At 42.0% G+C, this 20,290-nt stretch overlaps 1 protein-coding gene across 1 annotated transcript in view; it reads right to left on the reverse strand.

Moving 5' to 3' along the window:
- srbd1 (S1 RNA binding domain 1) overlaps window positions 1-20,290 on the reverse strand; it is a 61,622-nt gene that overhangs the window by 25,353 nt on the left and 15,979 nt on the right. The window contains exons 11-16 of the mRNA XM_028989582.1: window positions 19,827-19,934; window positions 19,537-19,694; window positions 18,821-18,911; window positions 18,195-18,302; window positions 5,881-5,972; window positions 1,669-1,751 (exon numbers count right to left, since the gene is read on the reverse strand). Of these exons, the coding sequence (XP_028845415.1) occupies window positions 1,669-1,751; window positions 5,881-5,972; window positions 18,195-18,302; window positions 18,821-18,911; window positions 19,537-19,694; window positions 19,827-19,934 (640 nt within the window). The remainder of the gene's footprint in view (window positions 1-1,668; window positions 1,752-5,880; window positions 5,973-18,194; window positions 18,303-18,820; window positions 18,912-19,536; window positions 19,695-19,826; window positions 19,935-20,290) is intronic.

Consider the following 20,290-nt stretch of genomic DNA (forward strand, 5'->3'; position numbering starts at 1 on the left):
GTCAGCACCAGGGTTTCTGGACTGACCAGCACTGCCACAAGTTAGTCTAGATGGAAGAGTGGTGATTTGGACATAAGCACTTAGAAGCGGTGAGGATCAGTGCTTCACCCAGACTTCCATAGTTCACCAATGCTCTGTGCCAGAGAGTGTGTGTGAAAACAAGGAGGAAATCTATGGGTGTTTGTGGGGGGTGGGGACCAAGGTCTCAACCCAAGGGATGAAGGCAGAATGTGAGGCTGCAGGGCTGGACATCTGCTTTGAGTTAGAGTTCCTGTGAGGAGGCCAGAGTGGAAGAGAGGACGGCCGAGCACAGACGACATGGGAGATGGACCGCGCCCTCAAGCAAGACCTTCAGTCTGCGAGTGTTTACACATGACAATGTATTTATAATCAAGATGAAATACATACTTATGATTTAAATTTACATTTGCGTTTTAGTGTTTGCTAAAGAATCTCGTGTGCTGGTTTATATTTATACATCTATGTAAAAATGCACATATAGATGTGTGTGTGTGTGTGTGTCTATGTGTCTGTGTGCCGTTTTCTCATTTGTTGACAGCATTCTAATAATTCTAATAATTTCCTAATAATGTAAATAAAAGCATTCCCATGACACAAACCCCCACAAACATAAGCAAATGAATAAACAAATTAAAAACTGTCCTCAATATCAGAATACTGATAAGAGACCCCGTCATGTATTTTTAATTGAAAAGCTCTGAAAAGACGGAGAGAGAGAGAATCCACCAACAGGGAGAATGGCTTTCTGTTTGCTTTCTTTCACATTGGAAACTCCAAATCACAATGCACACATTTTTTTCTACCAACCATTTGCCAGTCGCATAAAGCAATAAACCATTTCTCAAGCAGTCTAATCTGCATTTATTTTCTCATGAGGTCTTGCCGAGTTGAGACTGATGTTTTCTAACAGAAAGAGAGAGAAAGACAAGAAATAGACAGAATCTGGTGGTGGGACCTACAAAAAAACACCAATTTGGCTCAGCCTTGTGTCAACATATGATGCTACTGGGAGGTGTAATTGAATTAATTTTAGGAGAGCACAGGATTACTCATGACACAGGCGCAGGGAAAGAAAACAGCCGGACTGGGATGGGCTCTCCTCTCCCGCCACAGTCATTCATACTGAAACTCCATCTCGTTGAGTGCCAGTCTGATCCCAGATCTGAGCCTAAGTCCCATCAATGTCCTTAATTCAGCAGCATCATGTCACTGCTGGTGTAGGATCAGATGCAATCCTGGATAAACTAATGCTGGGAGTTCATTATGAACTGCTTCTAAAATTAGATTACTTAAAGTAATGTTTTTTTTAAGAATGAATTTTAGTGCATTTTTAAAATAACCATGAATACATCATGGATAAAATAACTAGTCACACATTTTGATCACCCCATATTTATATATTTTTATATTCTATATTTTGAAAGCTAATTTAGAATTCAAGGATTTTAGTTTATAATCTTATACAGTTATAAAGAACCAGTTATACAGAACATTGCCTGTTCAAATTGCGCTACACTGACCCTGAACCAGAACCAAGACCGCAATTTTAACAGCCTTATTGCACAGACCTTGACCTCAAAGCCATTGTAAAGGTCAAAAGGGAGGGAGTGTTTGTATCTCACAAGGGTCTTGGGTCATGTGGCTAACCTGGTAGGTTCCAATGCCGATGTGTTTGGGGTCGATTTTCACGAGCTCTGCTAATGGGTCCTGCACACGCCTCCCAATGGACACTGAAAAAACACAAACATAGCCATTAATGTGCCGCCAGAATATGGCACACACACACACAGTTGGGTTAACTGTTTATGTTTTGATATTTTATTATAATCCCCAGAGACTGGAAGACAGAAGGAGAGAAAGAGAGAGAAATACAATCAACACAACACTGCCTTGGGGCAAGTGTTTATAAATGCAACAGAAACTGAATGGGAAAATGGACAGAATGTGCAACAGACAGGTGGGTGGGACTAGACAAACAGACAGATGCAACCATCCAATGATAGCAGGGGACAGAGTCTCGGGAGGCAGCGAGCAGGGTGGCTTTAATAAACTCCCTGACTTGATTACAGGCTGATTATCTATGCAGATGTGATTAACAATAAACATGAGAAGGGTGGCCTAGAGGCAGGCCCTGCCCACTTCATCACAAAGCAGCACATTAATTATGTTAATGAACTACTGGGCCCCAGATCAATTAAAAAGCCTTGGCACCTGCTACAAAACTTTGCAGCATGCAGTGCACAACACAAACACACATTCATGCTCGTCGCAAACTCTCAAAAGTCTCTTCTGTACTGCTCTGTGTGCACTGGGTGAAAAAAAATTACATCAACAAAAAGGAAGCAAGTGAGGAGTGCTGAACGCGTGGCGGCATCCAACATCAGCCACAACCACAGAAAGCGATAGCATCACCACTCCCAAGCCAAACACATTATTAGAGTCAATAACACACACTACACAAATATGAAATTGTGCCCTCACACTGAATGTTACGCTTTGAATAAAAGGTAAATAAATAAAATGAGAATAAACATAATCTGCTGCTTTGATGTGTCCTTATGCAGATACTCATCTGTCTTTTTGGCAGCAAAATGTCTCAGTATCACTTTTACACACACATGCACACACAAAAAGCCAGGAGATCATCCAGAGCCAAATACACTGATCAAAGGGAAAAATAAAAGGAACACAGTAAAACATCCTTGATCTGAATGAATGAAATATTCTCACACTATACTTTACATAGTTGAATGTAATGACAACAAAATCACACAAATGTTTGATGGAAATCAAATTTAGCAACCCATGGAGGTTGCTAAATTTGATGTGATTTGAGTGTGATTTGGAGTCACACACACTACAGGCTGATCCAACTTTAATGTAATGTCCTTAAAGTGAGGCTCAGTACTGTGTAGTAGTAGTTGTTGCCCTCCTACGGCCTTCTCCACATCTCCTGCTGTACTGTCCTGTCTCCTGGTAGCGCCTTAATTCTCTGGACACTACAAAACATCAGCCAGAAAGCATAGGAAATGAGAAGTGGTCTGTGGTCACTGCCTGCAGGACCACACCTTTATTAGGGATGTCTTACTAATTAACTATAATTCTGTCTATTCCATTTGCACAACAGCATGTTAAATTGATTGTAAATCAGTGTTGCTTCGTAAGTGGACAGATTGATTTCACGGAAGTGCAACTGACTTGGAGTTACATTGTGTTGTTTAAATGTACCCTTAATCTTTTGAGCAGTATATTAAAAACTCAATTACATACAAATCATAACCCCATTAGAGGGAGCAAGAGGCACAGCGCTCTTGTTAACGTTATCTGCCAAGACGCCAAAGATAACATGGCCGAGTGTGGTGAGCACAGATGGCTGGGTGTGCGAGAAAAAAAAAAAGCGGTTTTGTTTGGCCTTAGATAAAAATCAGCGGAGGTAGCGACTCCGGCCGCATCAGTTGACCATCAGTCAATTCATACAACAAAAAGGTGTGAGGCCTTCCCAGTCCACACAAACAGGAAACGAGGGGAGTTAAAAGGTTCCCTGCGGAGTAAACGCCGCTCAGCTTCATCCTTCATGATCATGTCAGCACAACCCAACATCAGTCCTCACAATTTCAGTCCTGAGCCAATTTCTAACTGACTTGGAGTGTTTTGTGTGTGTGTGTGTGTGTGTGTGTAGGTAGGATGTTACAACACTGGTTTACGGGCAAAGCAGAGTTCTGCGTTTATCAGCACTGGAAAGATTTGTGCTCCAAACAAGAACCTGGACTGAAACCCCATCCCTCCCCAAATATTATTACAGGCAGCAGATTCCCTGAGAGACAGGAGTGGGGGCAGAAAGATAGGCATGAAGACAGAAGAACTGAGAGATAGATAGAATAATGCAGTCAGATATACAAAAAGCAGAACAGAGAAGAGAAAAGATCAGTAATACTGTGTAAGCCTTCATTTGGAAGAGCTTTAAAAGATGCACATGGGAAGTGTTCATTAATCTCACATCAAAACTGTACCTGAATAGTCAAAAAAACACAACACTGAGCTGAAGGTCTTGCCTCCTGTGTTCCTGTCCATTTTGTTAGTTATTAAATATTAAATACCAGCTTCATCAGAGGACATCTCTGGAAACAGAAACATCCCCAATACAGAAAAATAAATACAAAATGAAAAGACACTTAATTTATTCCTCAATGTTCAAGAACCAGAACCATGTCTGCACTACACATAATACAGCAGTGAACTATGCAGTGAACATTAACAGCGTCACAAAACCTGAAAATGGCATGCATGTCTATAATCCAGACAACAAACAGGAGCCAAAACAGGAACTACATTTAAACAACTGAGTGCTGATTGTTCGGTCAGCATTGTGGATACACACACATTCTGTAAGATGTGTGACGTGTTATCAGCGTGTAGGGATTGTCGTTATGAGTAATGGTTGGGTTGGGCAGGCAAGGGTTATTCCAGGATGAACATAAACGGAAGGATATCAGGTTGTGAGGCTCACACAAACCTAACAGAAGTGTGTAGTTACCAGGGATGTATGTCTACATCGAGGGGTGGGTGTGGTTTGTTGTGTAAGCAACGTGAGAACATGCAAACGCAGGCAGCAATAATATATCCATGTAGATGCATTCACCAAAACTAATGCAAAGCACATCATTTAACACAGAAACCCACAGCAACATAACAGACATACACTCAGACACTCCAAGCACTCCGATTTTCTCCGGCTTTTGATGCAGATAAATATAGCTCCCCTGGTTTGCTCACGCACTTGACCAGAAAAAAAATTTATGATGGGACATCCAGATTTACTGTTTTTATGGAGGAAGTCTGGAATTATTTCCCTGCTTTTGGGAGCATTTGAGCCAATTCCAGGTTTTGAAGGGGATCTGTGCATTTGGGGAGACAGCAGCAAAGTAGGGTGAGATGCTGTGTGGTCCTGAGACCTGGCTGGACTGTACATACAAAGTGATGACTCCAGCAGACCTGAACCCACTGTTTCATTTCTAAAAACCATATGGACACCAGCATGCCTGGGACAGGCTGTAGATAGTGAAGGATGCTGCAGGGCGCTGTGCTGATGTAACAAAACGTAACAACGGCGGCATCATCTCCAAACACAGGCCATCAGTTTAGACATTCACCTCAGCTCTAGTGCAGAACTGAAGAGAATGGGTGTGCTTAGAGACATAAATAAATAAATAATATCCTATGACGGAAGTCATTTTTATCAATACATTTTAAGGTATAAAAAAGCCAGCATTTAATTTACATGCATAACATTCATCAGCCCTGTTGGATTAATTAATATATGGACTTTTTCAAATGTTTGTAATCAATCTAGTTGTGAATACAGATACCCCATAACAGGTTTTGTTTAAAATAAAATTTTCAGATTTTCTTATAACTGAAGCAGTAACCCCCAAGCTTCACACACAAAGTAACATTTATTTTTAGCATATGTAATTAAAATGTATGAATGTAACGTATAAATGTAACTCATGTACTGCACAACTTTTCCAAAGTTTTTAATGAAATATTTATCGTTTGTAAAGAAGCAACTAAATCTGCACTCACTGCAAAATTTGCTGATATAAATGCCAGCACCAATACACACACATAAATATAAATAAGGCATGATCAGAACAAGAGACATTTATATTAATTGCAGAAACACTCACCATTTAATAACAAAGACATATTTGCAGACATACACAATGCATACACAGTGTATCATGACAAACGTCACAAAGAAATGTGACATGCAGCAGTAGGGGGATAAATATGCACAGATGCAGTAAATAAGAATTGCAGACAAGGACAGAGGAGAGTGTCAGATGAGTGCGGTGCTACCTGCACTCCTTAGGTTTGGGTCCAGGTCGGGCATTTCCTTTACGGCCTCTGGGCTCACACTGTAGATGGATGCTCCGGCTTCATCAGTAATACTGACAGGGTACAAGGAATGACAGAAAAAAGGCAAGTGGTTATAAATGGCATTATCAGTGATTAATTTATGGCCAATGTGGCTTATTTGGTAAATTTAGTTTTTTATTAAGGAAAAAAGGACACATGCCCACTGCTTACCAAGGGTGATAGGTTAAAGGCAGAGGACTTGTTTTGTTGTGTGCACCGTGTGCTGTGCATCACAATGACAATCGCTTCACTTTCAACTTCTCACCCAAACATGAATGAATGGCAGCATCATTGTTTGCACAGTAATGTAATTAATCATCTAATAATTAAGTAAATAAAGTAATAAAGGGTTATGTGTGTGTGTGTGTGTGTGTGTGTGTGTGTGTGTGTATGCTTGCTGCTAAGAGAAACATTCGTTTCACAACACACAACACACCAGGAAGGAAGGCAGGAAAGGAATACTGTTAAAATAAGGTCAGAGGACAGCAGACAGAGAGCGAGAAGAGTGAGAGAGTGAAGGAAATCAAAAAGACGCACTGCAATCAATAGGTTTAAATGTGAGGTTACAGTCTATTTATAGTGACTATGAAGACATCAAGCATGTATGATAGACACGTACTGGCACATGACCTTGGCAGTGCTGAGATTTACATGAAATACGGCCAAGCATGTAGCAATGCTGCCATCTAGAGGATCAAAAAATGTACTGCCAGAGCACAGGGGAAAAAAAGAAAAAAAGAAAAAAAAAAAAAAAGAAAACTGTACTAAAGGCACCATAACCAAACCACATGGTTTAACACACTGATCTCACACACTGGTCCTAGGTTTTTGATTTTATAAAACATCGTTTGGCTTGGTGGTCTGGAGTTTCCAGTTCATCCATAACATGATCTGGGAGCTGTGGATTGATTCCTCCCACAGTCAACTGGGTTCTGAATAGGTTCAGAAAAAGCACGGACAAAGAGAATAAAATGATGATCAGATCATTATGTTGTGCAGAAAGAGGAACCACAGGAAGAACCACAAGACTGTGGTTCCACCTACAGTAATTCAGAGAAGGACATAGCCTGCTACACCAGTCTTTCAGACGTCGTACTGACCTCAGAGATCAAACTTTATTACTCTCACAACATATGAATGGGCCACAACAGTCAGCATGGAAACAATATGAGCATCATAGACACATAAGATAGACACAGGTTTGTTTCTTTTAAGATCTGCATGACTCACTCATTAAACCATGACACACTGTCCATCCTAAGCACAAAATACACCTGTTGGAGCACTCACCAAACCACAAGCAAAAACACACACACACACAAACACATTGAAATAGCACACAATCCATTCACGTCCTTGTCTGGTATAACTGAGAAATACAATAAGCACCAATAAATCACACACAAACACACACACACACAATCACACTACATCCCCTCATTAAGTGATATGTGACACCCCAGGATGCTCTAGGTCAACTGAAAGAGAGACAGCGCCCAATCTTAGAGAGAAATGACTCACCAGAGGGAAGATGCCCAAAACACATTTGAGAGAGATGCTGCCCCATATCATGTCTGAATTAATTACAACAGCTGCAAGGGATGCTGGGTAGCAGCTTTCATTGACCCTGACATGGATAGGGCCCTGCCCCATTGCCATAAATAGAGGACATCATCATGGCAGAAAGCAGAAGGTTGTCTGTGCCTGCTTGGGTCTGAGTGGACATGTCCAAACACACACACAGAAACACACAGCTCCTACTAAATCAGAGGCCCTGACGCCATCCTGGGGCAAAGTCACGCCATTCCTCCATAAACACCATGTTCTTCCAACAGCCGTGTGGATCTTGCATCCACACACACATTCAAACAGCCTTGCCCCAATCCTAATTAGTCTAACTCAGAAAATACAATAGTGCTCGGTCATGACCATCATGGGCAGAGAATATGGCAAAGCCTGCATCAGCAGCAGGATCAACAGCTCCTCAATCATCTCATCAATCAAAATGATAATAATATACTTATGACCCGTTCTATCAAACAAGGCTGAATCATGTTCTCAAGCAGGGGAAAATATGAACATTGCAGAGCTGCAGATAAGAAAGCAGTAAAGAGAGTTAATGAGCAGACTGACATGAACACAACAGCAGGATAGTAATGGGAAAAAAAAAAGATCTGCCGAGCATGGTTCCCCTCACAACTTTATCCCAGATAATGGGCTGAACACCGAGTGCAATTACCTGACCGTTCTCTACACTGCCATCCATATCTGATGGGGCTGCACTCGCTGCCCCATCCCCGCCAATGAAGAGAGGCGCGGTCTATCCCACTTAATTAAACCCTCCTGCTGCAAGCGCGGCGATAAAGAACGGAAGCTGCGACTGCTCTCTCTCCTCTGATTGCTCTCCATTTTCACAGATTACGTACAGGTCTGCTTCAGAAGGATGTTAAGTGAAAAATGGGGGGAGGAAGGAGGAGGAACATCTTTATCAGAATGGCTTTCACCTTCATCTGAGTAGGGGAGAGTGTGTGTGTGTGTTTGTGTGGGAAAGCATTAATATCTCTACCTGTGTTACAAATTCTGCATTACAGTAGTGGCACATGCCACTTATATCTTCATCTTCAGCCACTGGAAAGATTTAACTTGGCCAAGCCAAAGGCATGAGAGGAAACAAAGAGCTCAGGCCATTGTTCAGTCATCTACAGAACGCGACCCGAGGGACTCGGCATACAGGAAAGATGATCAGATATCGGTCCGATCTGTCATCTGAAAACGGAGACATTTTTCGCTCAGAAAAGGGTCCAAATGGCAGGTGTCAAAGGCTTTCAGTCTGACGCGTGGTGCTGCAAGGCAGGAAGCGCCCAGTCAGTGGAACCCTTGTCAGACGCACACCCCAGCTGCCACGGCAAGGCACGTCTGAAAAGAGCAAAGCCTCACAGCCACTCACATCAAACGGATGGCAGGCTGGCATCTCACACACACACTTATCAGATCTGCCAGTTCTGCACAGCCACAGTCACTCGTCACCGCCCTTTTCAAACACTTTTACACACAAAGGCATACAAGACACACACACACACACACACACACACACACACAGCTGGTACAAGAGAGCACCAGTGCCCTGAGGGGCCACAGGCGGGTTGCTGTCCAGCAGTGACCGACGGCCGGGTGGCACATTGTTGGCCACCTGCATGTGCCCATACCCTCTGGATACCCAAAATGCCATTTCACACCCATACATGCCCGACCAACGCTTCTGCCTTAATATTTCTGTCTGAATTATAATCAGGACGGTAATTCAGTGCTTCCCTGTCATGTCAATTTGGAACAGTCCCTGCCCCCAGTTCAGGCGCACATCTTACTTTTCAATCAGACTCTACCTCATACAGTTTGAGAACTCAAACAGTCTCCAGGGGGGGAAAAAAGAACATAAAAGCGCCTCTCATACGATCCCCGTGTGCGGATTTGCGAGGCGGATTTTACGGCAGCCTCAGTTCATTTGCTCAGATGTGGCATTGAGGCTTTCCCACGATTCCCTGAGTTTTCTTTTGCTGTGGCAATAGCAATAAACTCGGGCCGACTTCAAAAATTGCCGAACGCAAGCTAACGACGCGTGAAATGAGCAGCCAGTAAAAATGATTTCGGGTTGAGCTGGCTCTCGGGGACTTGCTGACATCACCACAAGCTGAGCAAATGGAAATGAACAAATAGCCATCTGAAAGTGGCAGCAGCAATGGGAGGAAGAGGAGAGTGAAAGTCAGATCAGCTAAAACGTAGGCAAGAGACTGCTGTTTTCAGGTATTTTTTTTCTACAAGATTATTTGGGATACATAAATGAATATATATACAGACACACACCAAAATCATACATCACTTTGCAATTTTTTAGGTTAATCTCCAAAAATGTGATGCAAGGTGATATACATAAAATGCATCCGGGATAGTATTCACAGCACATCACCTTTTTTTTTTGGGTTACGTTACAGCCTTATCCCAAAATTGAGCTCAAGTGAATCCTGTCTCCCCTAATCATCATTCTGTGAAAGAAACAGTTGATTGGACATGATTTGGAAAAGCACACACCTATATAAGGTCCTACAGTTGTGAGTTGCAACAGGATTGTCTTGAGGCACAAATCTGGGGAAGGGTACAGAAAAATTTCTGCTGCTATGAAAGGTCCCAATAAGCACAGCGGCCTCAATTATCCGTAAGTGGAAAAAGTTCAAATCCACCAGGACTCTTCCTAGAGCTGGCTGGCCACCTAAACTGAGCAATCAGGGGAGAAGAGACTTAGTCAGGGAGGTGACCAAGTACCCAATGGTCACTCTGTCAGAGCTCAAGAGGTCCTCTGTGGATAGAGGAAAACCTTCTAGAAGGACAACCATCTCTGCAATTAAATGCAAAATAAATATTTCTTTAAAAATCATACGTGATTTCGTTTTTTTTTTATGTCTTGCACAGTTGAAGTGTACCTACGATGAAAATGACAGATCTCTCCATTCTTTGTAAGTGGGAAAACTTGAAAAAAATAACAGAGTATTAAAACATTATGTTCATACTCTGTACATGATATATTTTATACCCTGCAAAGTTGCACCAAATGTAGATCATGAGCCTGATACTGTTACTGGTTATCCACATGGTATTATGTTCCTTAAGGGTGTCTAGATGGCACTTCCTGCCCCTGGCAAGGGTTTAATGGACATGTGATACCATTCTGCTTGTTTGGCCAAAGTCATCTTAATTAGTGCTAGTAAATTGCCCAGCTCCGTTTTAGACACCAATAGAAAGTTGTAGTCATCTTGACACATACATAGCCTGGTGAAAAAGGACGGTCGGTGGAAGGCAGACCTGCCCCCAAAAGATTCCCTCTACCCCGTGAGCCAGTCTGCCCCCATCTGTCCTTTGTTACTCATGCATCCAACCTTCGCTGGAACTAGCAGCCAGAAGGCGGTGACTACAATTATCTTGCCTTCTCCTCACTGTCCGACCCACTGGCCTTGGTCATCCTACAAAGAATCCCCGGTATGGCATGCCAACTCCTCCTTCTCCTAACACTGAGGGCCTGGAGCCGGCAGTGATCTCATTTCAACAGAGGAAGGCCGCCATCCAAGAGCTGCAACAACTTGAAGAAAGGGAGCAAAAAACAAGCAAAAAACAGACAACATGCCAAGTAATCTGTCTACACTGGGAGGACACAATAAGCATGGACAGTTTGAGGTGACTACCTTTTACGGAGAACAGTGTTTAACCATGAGAAACCACAGAAACCTTTGTAGGAAGCACAACTATTATAGCCTCAACACAAATGTGGCCATCCGTCATTACCAGGCCTGTATTGATGGGCAGATAACCCGCAGAAAGTAAGGACCGTGTGATGAAGAAAGACAGACGGAACATAGCATCGACTGAGAGATGCGGGAAGAGATATATGAACCGAGACAGGGATGAGGGGTGCGGTGAGAAAGAGAGATGGGCTAAGACAGAGCAAGAACGGGGAGAGAGGAAGATAGAGCAAAGCCCCTCTGGGCCATGTTCACTGAGCACCAACCGGAGACTGATGGGTGCAGACTGGCTGGCTGGTGGCACAGCGAGATGCCCCAGGGTGGCAGGGCGGCCACTACAGCTCCCTGCCGTCTCGTCGAATGACAGGCCGGTGGCAGTGGGCAAGCGGCCAGGGCTCGGTGTCAGGGTGGCAGCCCGCAGAGTCGAGCTGACGTGGCCGCTGCCCCGCGCCACGCCACTGCTGGCACCCCTCGTTAGCAGGGATTCATGTCAGCTCGTCCTTCAGGGACAGGGCAGGGACAGACCCAAGACAAACGTGCAGCTACAATTAAGCCACTCATTCAGATTGTCCTTCTCCCACACACACACACAGGAGATATGGACTTGTATGAAAATGTGTGAACAATGTATGAAAAGAACCAAAAGAAAAAATACAAAGAAATAAGGCTAAAAGCTGATACAAAAAAGCTGCTGCTGAACAGAGGCAAACTTAATAAAGACAACAAGCATAATATAAAGAAACAGAGAGAGATAAAATGCCATTCTTTCCAAACTAATGACAATCTGTTTCTCATTCACTTCCAATTTTATATTTAAATTCCCAATGATTTCTAATGTACCACACAATGGTAGTGTCACACTGTATAAATGGTCATAAATCAGCAGTTGTAAAGATTTTGTCACATGTTGTGGAAGGATATGTTCTTCCATATGCCCAACAAACCTGCATAATTCTGTTCACATTTTTTTTTAAAGTTTGATTTTAATATTCCAGTTGTTTAAACAGGAAACAGAGAAGACTCAGACAATTGCTGTTGAGGAGCCTTCTCTCAGTGAGAACCTGTTATTGGTGAGGTGGGGTTGAAGTGTAGTGAGAGATTGAGTGGAGAGAGACGGTGAGGAAGTCTCTCTTTCAGGAGGCGTGCGTCTCTCCTAGGCTGTTTATGCGCATAGACATTGCCACGTCAAACGAGCCGTGTACCACGGCACTCCACTAAGAGTCCATGACAGCTAAGGACATCCTTGCTCTGCTGTCTCATGTACTCACTTACACAATTCACTCTTTCAGTTCAGTTCAATAAGCTTTACTGGCAAGACTGTAATAAATGAAATATTACCAAATAGATGATGAAGGAAAACAAAACAGTACAAGACCTGTATGCAATAAAAGAAGATAAATTATTATCTTTGACAGGATGCAAGCACTTCCAGCACCTCTGATGTGTTGAAAGTCAGACAATGACAATCAACCTCAATCCTATATATGTGTGTGTGTGTGTGTGTGTGTGTGTGTGTGTGTGTCAGATTACACCAGCGTTTACAGTGTCCTATCAAAATTCTAAATCAGTCCTTGATTTAAACTTGTTAATTGTACTTGTCAATAACATAATACAAATCATAATACAGCATACTTACTATCTATTGTCCTATTCAGGGTCCCCATGACAGGATACTGGGCACAGGGGATTGACTCATTCTGGGCGCAGTCTGGGGCGCAAATGTATTTAATGCACTTTTATAAGCAAAATACAATGCTTTCTATCACTTTGTAGGAAATAATGGGCTCACAACTGAAGATTTGTCTGCATCACTCTTCTAACCTCACCATTCTTCCTGCCATCTAAATAAAACACAAGGCAGCGAGCACTCGGAGCCTCGTTGCTGTGGCACGGCTGTCCTGGAGGCTCATTACCACGTGCAGACTGCTGGCACTGGCTGTCATTCCACAGGAGCAACCAAGCAGAATGAGAAAGCAGAGTTGGAATGAGAAGGCTGAGGGGGACATGTGCACGGTGGGTGGAAGGGTGGAGTGCAGGAATTGGGGGTTTACAGCGAGCCGCTGAGTGAAAAGACACTTAACAGACACTGCAAATGAAGCCGGTAGAGTAATTAACTTCGGTGGAGTACAACAGAGTCAAGTTTGGGTTTTAGGCATGTTTAAGGAACCACACACACGATTATTCATTCAAAAAACAAACAAAAAATATTTCTATACCAATTAGCACTAGTATCTATACTTAAATTCTAATTCTGTATCTGCAGGTTCACAGCATTCACCGGCAGATCTACCTGGAGGTCACAATATTTTTGATTCTATGTATAGAAAGTACAACAGAGTGAATAAAAAGATTGTTATATTCATAGTTGGGGGTCCTAGTGAATTAGAATTGATCACTTTATTGATGATAACGTGAAAGCATGTTGTAAGTCGCTCTGGATACGGGCGTCTGCCAAATGCCTTAAATGTAGAATGTAAATGTAGATTCATGTTCAGGCTCAATTTTATTATTTTAGTCTGGGCAAGGTTGGGACACCATCAGGTGATTTGTTTAATTCGAAAGAGATTAGAAAATCCGGAGGAGCTGAAATGGAGTATAGTGCTCGTAGCTAAGTAACTGAAACTAAATACTAAAAGTATAGTCGTGGCCAAAAAATTTGGCAAATGACGCACATACTGGTTTTCACAAAGTTCGCTGTTTCAGTGTTTTGAGATATTTGTCAGTTGTCTGTGGTGTACTGAAGTATAATTACAAGCATTTTTTAAGTTTAAAAGATTTGATTGAAAATTACATCAGGTTTATGCAAAGATTCAATATTTGCAGTACTGGCCCTTTTTGTTCAAGACCTCTGTAATTCACCCTGGAATGCTGTCAATCAACCAAATCCTGACTGATGGAGACCCATTCCTTCATAATCAATGCTTGGAGTTTGTCAGAATTTGTGGGTTTTTGTTTGTCCACCCGCCTCTTGAGGATTGACCACAAGTTCATTGATTAGATTAAGGTCCAGGGAGTTTCCTGGCCATGGACCTAAAATTACATTTTTTTGTTCCCCAAGTCACTTAGTTTTCACTTTGACCTTATGGCATTGTGCTCCATCATGCTGAATTGTTCTTTAACAAACTGTTCTTGGATATCTGTCGCTGTTCAAGGTCATGGTTGTCTCAAAAAAAGATAAATAGACTAATCTTTTTCCCCCCAAAACAAGTACAGTTGCTATTGGAATAACTTTTTTTTTGTTGTTTTTTTTAAGATGTTCTTGGATTGTTGGGAGATGTTGCTGTCGTAGGATGTTTTGGTTCCATTCTTTATTCATGGCTGTGGCTCCCCGAGGCTCACTCACTGAGGCTTACTCTACCGTGGAAGGGGGTCCCTCTCTGTGTCACTCCTTCCCAAGGTTTCTTCCTTTCTTTTTTTTTTTTCTCTCTCCAAGAGTTTTTTGTGTGGCGTTTTTCCTTGTATGCAGGGTCAAGCTGTAGGGCCTGTCAAAGCACATTGAGACATACTGTATGTGATTTTGGGCTATATAAGAAATAAATGTTGTTGTTATTGCTGTGTTCTTAGTCAAAATTGTGAGTGAGCCCACTCCCTTTGATGTGCAGATGCACTCACACCAACCTGGTGCCATTCTTGAGCAAGCTCTGCCCTGGTGGCACCCCAATCCTACAGTGGAATCATCTTTCGAAGACGATCCTGGCATTTTCTGGACTTTCTTGGGCACCATGAAGCATTCTTTACAACACTTGAACCTCTCTCCTTGAAGTTTTTGTTATCCGGTAAATGGTTGATTCAGGTGCAATAATGCAGCATCAATATCCTTGCCTGTGAAGCACTTTTCATGCAACACAATGATGACTGCACGTGCTTCCTTGCAGGTAACCATGGTTAACAGAGGAAGAACAATGATTTCACACATCACCCTCATCATAAAGCATCAAGTCTGCTATTCTAACTCAATCAGCATGACAATGATCTCCAGCCTTGTGCTCCTCAACACACTCACTTGTGTTAACGAGAGGAATTACGGGAATTAGCGAGAATTATCTCAGCAGGTCCTTTTGTGCAGTGGAAATGATTTTTGGGAGGATTTAGTGAATTTTCATGTCAAAGAGGGACTTTGCAATTCATCTGATCAATCTTCATAACATTCTAGATATGCAAATTGCTATAATAAAAATGGAAGCAGCAAATGTTGTGAAAACCGATATTGTCATTCCGATGACACCGATGTGTCATTCTCAAAACCATGACTGTACTTGTCTGGGTCGGGCCGGGCCGGGCCAGGCCAGGCCTAACTTTTCAGGCCCGATTACAGCTGTAATCGCTCAATGCACATATATTTTTCACTTCTGCAGCGTGAGTTTTTTCTAGTTTAGCCGTAAAATATTGAAATACATTTCTTTCTTTTATAAAAATGTTCATGTATTTATTTAATAGTAAATAGATTTGGTATCTATTTACTAATTAAGTTCTTTATGTAGTATATGATGTTCTGACCATTTTTTTAAATTCTAAAAATATTCTAAAGAGATTTTAGTACCATTACAAGCCTAGCTCATACCCTCTGCTACACAAGAACTATAGCATACTGAATATATATTCAATTATGCAACAGATTTCCTATAAAAACAAGCATTTAAACAACCCAATTTACAGTATTGATCTCCAAGGTCAGATGAATTTACATGACCTAATTTTTCATGCCACACTCTTGATGAAATGCTTGGCTTGACATTTCAACGTGGACCTGCTCATTTTATCAGTATATCAGTATAAAAACCTTAAGCAATATAAGATTTAAACAAACGTGCCATTCAACATAAAGGGAACTGAAGATCGATATAATACTTTTCAAAAAGTGTTCCTGCCATCAGTTCAAATGAGGAGTGTAGCCTCTCCAAAGAAAAAAAAAACCTATCAAGATCAGCAGCAGAAAGGAGGAAACCGTTCATTATAGAAGGGGGAAGGGGGCACCAAGTGGCAGTGTCACGGACGGATGGTGTTTATGGAGAAATGATTAAATAAACTTCTGCCAATGCCTGGCACCAGGTCTGTCTGCAGAAAGAACCTTTGATTTAAAGCTGGCAATTTTATGTTTTCTTTTTTTTTTTTTTTCCCCTCTTTCCCTCCCCACTTCTGCCCAGTCCCTGGGAATGACGTGGGAAGACAGAGACAGAATGCAGCCATGTTCAAGTAACACCCGTCTGTCAGTCACAGCCTGTTTTCAGCGGTGAAAGAAACTCAACGCTAGTGGTGAGGCACGGGCGTCACAGCGAGGGATTCTGGGAACTCAGCGGTTCTGGGGCTATGACAGCTCATCTCAGTTCACCCTTAACGGGCCATGCTGTTAGGAGAGAGCATCCCGGGGTCAACAACAGGGCCTAACGCCTCCTGGGAGTCACAGTAACCAGCAAGGAAAAGGTCATTCCTCACTGCTAATCATATGTCCCTGGGCTATTTGAATTACAGTACTTTGGGTTTGCACAGAGACACACGCACTTGCACACAAAGTGAGAGGAACTATATTAAGCGGTTTTAGGCACATTTATTTGATCAAGCCATGGAAAATAAAATTATCAGAGAGACATGGGTAAACACTCAAAACCGAGAGGTGTGTTTGCAAAGGGGTTGCAACAGGGTCTTAGAACCTGTCCGGAAATAAGTACAGAAGTGGTCTTTCAAGGGTGGAGGAAGAGTACACGTCTGGTGTAAAAACATACTAAAGTGAGATTGATGAGGAAATTGATGAGGGGTGAAATAAAGTACATATATATTTACAGTTCTTTACAAAGTCCCACCAAAGAAGGAGAACATCATGAATGTAAGGATGGACCCTCCTCATCTCAGATGCTGCTGACTCCGGATCACTCAGAGACCCTGGTCCAAACAACGATCCCTGGGTTGGGAGGGTCTGTGAAGCAGATCACGAAGGCAAGTGCAACTGCCAGTAAACTCGAGACAGCCTCAGAGGTCAGACACCCACTGTACGCATGGCAGGACAGTTATAAAAAAATTATTTATCTTTATAAAGATAATCAACGGCAAATATTGAGTGTGCCTATAAAAAAAAAAAACATTTAGAAAGGCCAACTAGTTTGGCTGAAGCAGCCCAACATGTGAGGATGTGGCAAAGTGTCCATTTTTGACATGAGCTGGGAAGGCAGCCTAGTCTGAGATGACAGCACCAGAAACCGCCGGCACACTGCTTCATAAAGGGCTGCTTGGGGATTCAGTACTGGGCCGTGTTTCTGGGCCATGCTCCAGTCCAAACCCAAAGTCAACAAACAGCCATCGGCGAGAGAGTGGAACGACCTGAAAAGCAGGTCTTATTTGGGTTGGATGGGGCAAGAGAGGAGCGCAAAATGAGCTGGGTTGGTTAGGAGCGACGTCAAAAAGTATTTGTTTTTAATTAAAGGGAGTCAAACAAGGTCCAGATGGCATTTTTTTAAAGCTCAATTCGACATTCACATTCCTATTTTGCGCCATTCCCCACCTCATCTGCTTAGTCCCTGTTTTCTTACCTTCACCAGTTTATTGATCAAAGTTCAGGAAAATACGACAGAGGGGTGAAAATGGAAGCTGTTCAAATGGTCACATCTAGTCACATCTAGAGTGAGAGCTCACTTAGCAAAAATGTCAGAATTTTACTTATTCCTTTAAATACAGAAACTGGTTTGAAATGGGAATGTAATAGAAATTAAACTGCAAACCGCATCACATCACTACTGGTCCAGTAAATGCAGCGTAGGAGCAGGAGAATATAATATCAGAGTCACTGTCTATATATTTGCATTCATCGGGGTTTGTACACACACTGACAATTTGTGGGCATAAAAAAATAATAATAATTATGTGTGAAAAGACAAAAGGGACAGATAAAAACCAATACTAAGTTTAATTCAAGCTCCTTTTACCTTTGAGCTGTGTGACTGAGGGTTCTCAGAAAAGCAGAATTAAAATCCTTACCAGTATGACACGTCCAACGGCTGGAAAAAGCGCCGTTTAATGAGGTTGTCAAAGTACGCTTCAGTCTGTCGACATGCTGTTCCATTACCGATGACAACAGTTTCACAGCTTCGGTTTTTACAGACACATGAACAGGGACACACAAACACACACGTATGTTAAAATTATTCATTTGACATTTTTGTTGTACTGTTCTATAAAATATAGATTAAAAATTAATTATTAGACATTTGTTTAAAACTGCTTAATTACACCAAACTATATAATATTATACAAATCCTTAAATTAAAGTAAATTCTAAACTGGCCAACAAGTCTAAATATTCTTATGTCTTATGGAAATCAAGCATTAAGCAACCAATGACAGTAAGGAATTTAGAACATTTTGTGAATGAATGAATTAATCATTTGTTAACCAAAATATGCATAGTTGTGCATGTGATTATGGCAGTAAGCAAATAACATTTTTAAAAATCCTGTGTTGGTTGTAATTGGTGCCTAGCTGATGTGTGTTCTTAATTCTGTTTCCAACATGATTCTGACAACACTATAATTTCTTTATTTAATTATATTTATTAACCTATATTGCAAATCTAGAATTTGTGATTATGAAGGTTGCTGCAGTACCCATGCAGCATCAAGAGGTGGCGCAGTTTGTCAGCCTCTCTGTTCTGGCCTGTCCCATGCAGGTATACCACATCTGTGTGAAGGATCTTACCTGGGAAAGAGAACAAAAGGGTACAAATTTCACAAAATGACCAACTAAACATTATTAAATATGTATGCTAATAAACTTTGTTAAGCATGGAGTGGTGCTCTTTCACAAGAGTTTCCCAGACAACAACAAACAAGACTGGGTATCTCTTGTGAGTGGTCACATGACCACACACCCACTAACCTGTCAAGGACCTGCTGGTATGTCAGCAACAAGGAAAAAAGTGGGAAATGGCGTGTGTGTACGTGCGTGTGTGAGTGTGTGTGTGTGTGTGTGTGCATAGCAGAGCTCCGGGGCACAGGGCACAACAGAGGAACGTCAGCTGACACACACTTGCCATGCCACGTGCCAGGAAGCAGGACAGGGCGATCAGCTGCCCGCAGGGGGGGGTACAGAGCTCCCGCAGCAAGGAGTGGGCACACAACTTGGGCACACCGGGTATCATTCTCACACATGCCACTCAGAGTCAAACCCCTGCAGCTGGCCAGCCTTGTCAAAAAACAGCTTTCAATTCAAAATCTATTGTAGTTTAGAAAATGGCAAGGGGTTGTGAGTGAAATCAGTCAAACGGTTGGACAGAGTTTCATTAATAACTAATATAAAGGGCTCTAGCGATGCTGCTACCCACCCGTAGGTGAGAGAACAGCCAACTTGCAGCCATGGCGGAAGCCTGGATCCACGGCCAGAATTGTTCGGCCCCGAACTGGACATGTTAGCAGGCGCTGGCGCAGATTTTGCACGAAGATCGCCACCGACTCCTTTTCTGCATTTGAGGTCAGCTGACTCCTGTTATGCAAAGGTCAGAACCATTAAAAAAAGAGGCAAAAAAGCTGCAAGTAGAGGGGAAATTACAACAATTTAATAACATGACATTATCTGTCTGACACATGGGCAGACCACAAGGAATTGAAAAATTACCTGAATCTTCTGCAGAGCAGAGGCAGGATGAGTCTCTTGTAGGAATCCTTCACGGCATTTCCCAAAATATTCATCATCTCTGGCTGGGCAAAGCCTCGTGGTCTCCATCTGACATTTTACACAAATATACACATTCATCGGCACATTACATAACACATGACTAATGAGAACTTCTCCATATCAAAAAGCAAAAATGACAAAATAATTTATTTTGAGTAATGAATTAAATAAGGCACTTCAGTATTTGCCATTTGCAGTATCCAGGGGGTTTTGGAACCATTCCCGCATATCATATTAGTACAGGAACAGCATTAAACTTTTGTAATCCCAGAGAAAGGAATTTATAAATTTACATACATTTATAAATTAAACAAAAAAAAACAACATTTGAATGAATGTGATTAGCATGACCTAGTAAATTAACAGTAAGAGCATGTTCTACTATATATGTAGCATTTCATGGT

Source organism: Denticeps clupeoides, chromosome 8 (genome assembly GCF_900700375.1).
Source record: "Denticeps clupeoides chromosome 8, fDenClu1.1, whole genome shotgun sequence".
Taxonomy (NCBI): Eukaryota; Metazoa; Chordata; class Actinopteri; order Clupeiformes; family Denticipitidae; genus Denticeps; species Denticeps clupeoides.